The 7,189-nt window shown below is 41.1% G+C and overlaps 1 protein-coding gene across 1 annotated transcript in view; it reads right to left on the bottom strand.

The window, feature by feature from the left end:
* Window positions 1-7,189, bottom strand: part of LOC108793933 (mucin-2-like) — a 147,204-nt gene that overhangs the window by 7,423 nt on the left and 132,592 nt on the right. The window contains exons 58-62 of the mRNA XM_018564895.1: window positions 5,745-5,922; window positions 4,506-4,610; window positions 2,331-2,371; window positions 748-867; window positions 536-631 (exon numbers count right to left, since the gene is read on the bottom strand). Coding sequence (XP_018420397.1) covers window positions 536-631; window positions 748-867; window positions 2,331-2,371; window positions 4,506-4,610; window positions 5,745-5,922 — 540 coding nt within the window. The remainder of the gene's footprint in view (window positions 1-535; window positions 632-747; window positions 868-2,330; window positions 2,372-4,505; window positions 4,611-5,744; window positions 5,923-7,189) is intronic.

Below are 7,189 nucleotides of genomic sequence, written 5' to 3'. Positions count from 1 at the left end.
TGCAGCATGTGCATTGGTAAAAGTTCAGACATTTTTTTTCTGTTAGTTCTGGATAGACCAATCCTTTTAAAACCACTCCAGTCACCCAGTATTATACAGCAGTCCTTCAGCTTCCCCTCCGGATAAGGCAGCCACAAGATATCTTACATTTCCTGGTACTGAGGCAGTGGCAGTTTTACACACCTATTCATGTAAGTTTTTATAACTGTTTTTAAATATAGTTTATCAAGGATTTTACGCTATGCTGTATCTTTATCTCTCCTTTAAGCTGTATATAATGCATAGTTGATCATTGGATACAAGAGAAAATTTGCTGTGGGCCTGAACAGATGTACATAGCTGCAGGAGTATAGTTGAACGCTAATGACCATTTATTCTATATACCCACATATGATCCTAAGGAGAAACTATTGTGAAGGAGCTAACAGGAAATTATTTTTAAATGGACTTTGACAGCTAAACAAGAATAATTTAGTTGAACTGTTTTATGTGTTCACTGGAAAGTCAAATTAGAAAAATATTAAGTATTATATACCTGCAACAGGTGGAAGTTATCATTGTCATTGACCACACAACTAGTTTGTTGACATTCACCGCAACAATCATATTTGCTCGCCTTCAACTCAAAGCCCTGCAATAAGCAAAAAACATAATTTGTTAGTGGCATATATGTTCATACAACTCCTTACTGATGCTGAACAGTCCAGGTCATGTTATATTGCGTATATTTTCCCATATTACACTTACCAGTGGGCATGTTTTGCCGCAAAACACATGCTTGCATATGATCTCAACTCCTGAAGTTGCATTGGAATTTTCTGTGCATGTGCAAGTCTGGCACTTATCAGCGAGCACTGAAGCTCCAGGCTTTAGAGAGAAAGAATCATATTAATAAAATCATACAGGTAATGTAAAGGATAATTGCATGCAATCAAGTATCTATTGTGTAGTTCTGCACACTCTGTTCTGCACAGTTCTGCACACACCTTCTCCTGCTATACAGGCTATTTAAGCATTTTCTCCTGGTAACCCATCCCCCCTCATTTCCAACTAGAGGCTTATCGGCTTCTACAATTAATGCTCTAATTTATGATTATACACTGATATGTGGTCAGAGGTGTCCCTAGTACTTTCACTGCACGAGGTGGGAGGGAGTTTGGAGGGGAGTTGGGGTGACGGATGTCACCCCAACCCCCCTCTACATCATCTCTTCACCCAGCTCTGGGTGATGTCACTGACCAGTGTGTGCCGCGCAGATCCTAGTGATGTCATTAGTTGTCAGGAGCTGGATGGGGGACACCAGTCAGAGCATCCCAGGTTGCTAAGAACTGGGCAGGGAGATGTGTATGGCCCTAATACATCTTCCTGCCTGGCTCTTAGCAAACTGGGAAGCTTTGGCCGGAGAGGGGGTGATAGATAGGCAACAGCCTCAGGCTGCCCCACTATAGGGACTGCCCTGTATTTAGTATAGGTAAACCCTGAATCTATTTTTTTTAGTTAGTGTTGTGGCATCATGGCATATTTTCTTAAGCAAATAATTTGTATAAGTCTCTTGCAAAGTTTTCTACCGGGAAATGCAGTAACAGTACTTCCTGTTGCAGTACTTCCTGTTGCAGGCTGACAATGCTTAGCCATTGCCTCTTACAGTTTGCAGCAGAGTTGTCAGACTATCGTTCACACTCCTTCATTTGTCTGTTGGTCTTTCTGTCTGATAGATATGATTGGGAGCCCCATGCCCAACAGAAAGAGCTCGCACAACAGCCTGACAATTGCAAGGCATTGGCTTAGCATAAACAGTCGGTTTTTTTAATGCTTCATGTGGCAGTGCTTACTTAACGTTTTTTACATGCATAACATTACACTAAGAGCAGTAGAGAGTGCAAAATACATATAATCATTGGTATCAGTCCTTTTCCCAGTGTAGCATGTCATCAAACATAGTTGCACACTCATAGAAGCAAGCCATTTGCAGGACATATTTAGGAAAATATACATAAGCCCAGAATATAGGAACAATACAGGACATTCCTATTGAAGGGAATAAGGGTAACCATTGTTCTGTCCTAGTTTGGCCAAAATCTTGCCCAATATAGCAACTGGAAGAATATGCAGTCTCATACGGCATACACATCACATTACAAGCATATATCGGAAAGCTGGTAAACCACAAACAAGGTACTTATTTATGAAAGGAACAGACAGCTGATACATTTGTCAGGTTCACTGAAAACCCATGCATAATGTAATATTAGAAACTAGCACAGATTTCCAGTAGGAGCATACAAATGAGTAAATCATCAACAGGGGTTTTATTTACTCAAAGAGCTTACCATGTATTCTGCATTTCCGTGTACACAGACTTTCTTTCGGACTGCAAGAAAGCACAGCAGTTATTTTTAAATGTGCATGCTGTTTTTTAATGTGCATGTGAAGACAAGCCATTTTTTTTGTTTTTGCTAGGGAAGGGTAACAATGCCTATCAAGTTATTTTTTGTTGTTGTCTATGTCCAACTGGGTATATTTTCCTTCACTTCCTGTCCTGGAGACTCAACAGGAAATGAGAGAAAATCGATCCAAAGTGAATGGCATTTTCATCTTGTTGCAGGAACTAGTGTTTCCATTGGAGGATTATCGTTTACCTCTTGCTCTGATGACAACTCCACATTTTTGCATTTCCCCTCACTTTCTATCTCAGTGACAATAGTCATCAGGAAATATGGAACTCTCCAGTAGGGAGAAATGGCAACCCAGATGGGATGTAGATGGCAATAAAATGTCACAAAGAGTCTAACCCTTCGCTACTCTTTCCAAAATGTAAAAGAATGTCTCTATATAAACTTTAGAATATTTTCTATGTTTCAGCAGTTCTTTAAATTAAACAAAACAAAGGGGCCGATATATAATAAAGAGCATATTTGTAAAACACATTCCTGTACTTTATAAATGTACCATTTATACCTGTCAGGTACCTGTTCGGGGAAGATGCCGTGTCCCTCTGCGGGGACATAGACGGAGAGGGTATCCAGTGGCACGTCCCGGCTGCGCAGGCGCAGACGGCAGAAGACCCGGTGGGTTGCGTCCCCGCGCGGCATGACTTCATCACGTTGGTGCGGCGCGGTGACGTAATCACGCCGGCGCATGCGCAGTAGCTCGTCCTCGGCCTATATAAGGCGCTGCAGGACGCTCATTCAGTGCTGGGTGATCTTCAGCCAGCACTGGATGTTCCATTCTGCTTGTTCCTGTCCCTGGAATAATCTGAAAAAAGGCTTCATTCGGCCGTCCACGTCCCCGGCCGGGGCCGGAATTTTCTTTGTAGAAAAAAAAGATCATACTCTACGCCCCTGTGTGGATTACCGGGAACTGAACACTATTACCATTAAGAACCGCTATCCTCTTCCGTTAATTCCGGAACTGTTCCAGCGACTACGTTCCGCGACCGTGTTCACCAAACTCGATCTACGGGGTGCTTACAATCTTGTACGGATCCGGGAGGGGGAAGAATGGAAGACGGCCTTCATTACCCTTGATCTCCAAAGCCCAGGACACGGCAAAAAGAGCTTATGATAGTTCCCGCAGAGGAGACTTGACATTACAACCTGGCGACCTGGTATGGCTGTCTACGCGCAACCTTAAACTGGCCTGTCCGTCCAAGAAATTGGGACCCAGGTACATCGGACCCTTTCCTGTGGAACGCCAAATTAATCCAGCGTCCTACCGCTTGACACTTCCAGCAGTGTACCGGATTCACCCTGTCTTCCACACCTCTCTTTTGAAACCCGTCACCCCAGACGTTTTTTCGGACCGTTCCTCCGACATTCCAGATCCTGTCCTGGTGGACGGTGAAGAAGAGTACGAGGTAGAGGCGATCGTGGATTTCCGCAGGCACGGAGGCACTGGCCAGTACCTGATCAAGTGGAGTGGATTTCTCTCAGGTTTAACCCCTTGTACCGTATTGCCTGCACGTTACTGACCCGGCTAGTCTCTCACGCTCCCTTCTGCCTATACCCTTCAAGCACGGCGGATATTCTGCTAGGTCACCAAGTGCATCCCCTGCCTGAAACCTACTGTTCTCAACCCCAGTGGTCATCAGACGGGGTTGCAAGGGAGGTCCTCCTCGTCATCTCGGGCCCACACCACAAACCTAACAATACCACAATAAAGAAGTGCCGAGCAGTATGCACAGTAGAGATCTTTCCACAGCAGGAACAGGTATGGAAAGCTCCCAAAAGTAAAGTCAAGCCCTCATTTAGACAGTTGTCAATGGAACAGGCATCTCTCTTAAATTTCCTTTCACATCATGTTCTAGAGACAACTTTAAATCTACAGAAAATGTTGGTTTTGAGTACACTAGGTTTTAAAAATCCTGAGGTTTATATAAAATAAATGCAACAATAAGATGGAAAATGGGTTTGATGCCCTATTTGGATGGATTCATTGCATATGGGAATATTTTACCTCCTGCATGTAAAAACAAAAAATGACATAGAAAGGCCATTTCTACTTACAGCACTTATACACAGGGCAACAGTGTCCTTCTGGAATACCACCGATAGCTTCATAGCCAAGTCCACAGTTAGGAGATGTATTTGAGCATTTATTGCTGTCACACTCTGCAACACAAATATCCAATATTTAGGATTAGTCAAACTAATGGTGTTCTCAGAAAATATATTACTTAGACATGTATGATCTGATTCCATCAAACATTGGGATTCCAATTCATAGGTAACTAATGTTGGACATCAGGAGTCATCAGATTTTCCAGGTTCAGGACTAACCTATGGATGTTTTCTGGTCACAAACAGGGATGAGCGCAACTGGGAGTTTCAGCTTTGGCAAATTTTAGTGAAAATGTTGTTTTGTAAAGTGTGTTTGAGTTAATGGAGAATGAGAAACAAAAGTGTTTTTAAGGGTGTAAAGTGTTTTAAAGGGTGTAATGGCTGATAAACGTTAGGGAATCTCCTTTCACATAGGGAAACTCCTGATCAACAAACCCAAGTGATTGCAATGTCATATGTTATATTATATGTTATATAAATCTAAAAATGCTTTCTATTAACTATGTAACGGCCCTTGTCAACATGCCTCAATGTGCACATGCAGCATGCTTTTCACATCAGTTTGAGACACTTGAGATCATTTAGAATTGTTTGACAGGGGTTTTTGCTTCTGCATTTCCATAGACGTGTGAGGAAAGAAGCAAGTCATAGCCCGTCAACACTGGCCCTAAGAGTATGAAATAATCAAAGTGTTTGTGATTGAGATCCATGGTCTAATATTTTAGTTTTTTTTAATTTAGGCTAAATACACATTTGAGTGATCCCAGCACCTTTCTCCTGAGTTACTGCATTGTGGCCATTCTTATGAAATTCCTTTAATGCAACCTGCTAGTTTAGATAGGGACTGAGATGAATGTTTATTGGTTGTATTGAATGATCTCCATTGTTTGTGCCTTAAAGAAAAAGTAGTTTGGGGCTCACTGCTCTGTAAATAAGCCTGGTAGGTTTCAATATTATTAGTAAGTATATTAAAGTACATCATTGTTTAGATAAATAGCTTTCTAATGATCTTGGCCTGCTTGACCCATCACAAAAAATTTTGTTAATCAAATTAATTGGAAAGGAACCAATTCGATAATGAGAATCTAACAAGCCTTGGTGGGGCACTACGAAAAATCAATACCATCAACATGCTGTGCATTTCCTGGAAGAAAGGCACAGAAAAAAATTGTAGGCAACACTTACTGCACACTGTCTCTTCACAGCAGATGTCATTGGGATTGTTCTGGGTCACAGGATAATAACCTTCCAGCTCACACTTGACAGTCCTCAACTTGGAACACTTATGTTGCTGGCAAGTGATGCCACTGCCACCTTCCCTGCAGACGCAATCCTGGCAGTTAAACAGGAACTCCTCTCCATACTGCATGGTGAACAATGACCAGAATTATAAGAAAGTTCAACTACAGGTCACATGATTACTGATACAAACTGGTAGTAGGGAAAGGCTGGTGCATTGTTCATAGCAAATCAGACTCTAGCCATTTTTAGAGTTAAAGTTATAAATGGAAAATTGCCCACTCTTTCATATGTTTTCCTCCAGCTTTTGTTAAACAGACATATTTGATTAAGTCTGCCTAAAGTATAGAGAAGATAACACACAAGTCCATGATCTAATAAAATATTGGCATTCCTACCTGCTAGAATGCTCCTATGCCTTCCTTTATTCATAAATAGTGCTAGATGTGGCAATCAGATTTTATAAAATGCTTGTATTTTAATAGTATATCAACTATTAGGCACTGTCAGATGTGTGCCCGGGTCACAAGGGTAAGAGGACCAGAGATTTTAATAAAATTATTATGAGATTAAATTGCAATATATATGACGTGTTTGTAATGTTCATTTTTTCTGTGCACTGCAGCCTTAAGTCACTGGTGGGCAACTGTAGCAGTACAAAATGCAGTGTTATTTGTAGTAGAAAATACATCCACGCTTATGCTAATATCTACAAATATTTTGATCTCTTCCTCCGGAACTGGTCACAATAAGGGGTGGTGGCTTTCCATGGTAAAGTTGACTTCAGTGGGTTAATATGATAGGAGGCATGGAGAACCTTAGCTATGAGGATAGAGTAACTGGATATATTCTCCCTTGAGAAGAAACAGTTAAAGGGGTATGGTCACCTTTTATAAATGCAAAGTTATTCAATAAAGTAAACTTGATCCAAAGTTATTTTATTTAAGATAATTGCAAATGACAAGGGGGAATTCTTTGTGCCAGGGTGAAAAGAGGTTAACCCCAATTACAGAAAAGCTCCTTCACAGTAAAGGTTGTCAAAATAGGAAATGGGCTCCCACAAGAGGTAGCTCTAGCCAGTCTGTAGGTTGCTTCAGAAAAGCTTGGATGTGTTTCCATAAGTGAAATGAGAAATAACACTGTAGATTGTTGATCCGGGGAGTATCCAATTGACTTGAGGAATAGGGAAGGGATTTTTTCTCTGTTGGAGCAAATTGTATTTGTTTTTCTCTTTCTCTGGATCAACTGTGAGTTTAGGGTTCTAAGGATGCAGGTTTTCAATCTTGTCATTTGGTTGAGCTCGATAAAGGTGTCTCTTTTTTTAATGTAGCTATGTAACTATGTAATTATAGTGACCTTAGTGGTCTTTCCATAACAATTGTTATGTCTCC

Source organism: Nanorana parkeri, unplaced genomic scaffold (assembly GCF_000935625.1).
Source record: "Nanorana parkeri isolate BGI_ZX_2015 unplaced genomic scaffold, ASM93562v1 scaffold792, whole genome shotgun sequence".
NCBI lineage: Eukaryota > Metazoa > Chordata > Amphibia > Anura > Dicroglossidae > Nanorana > Nanorana parkeri.
This window is presented reverse-complemented; position numbering and strand designations above follow the sequence as displayed.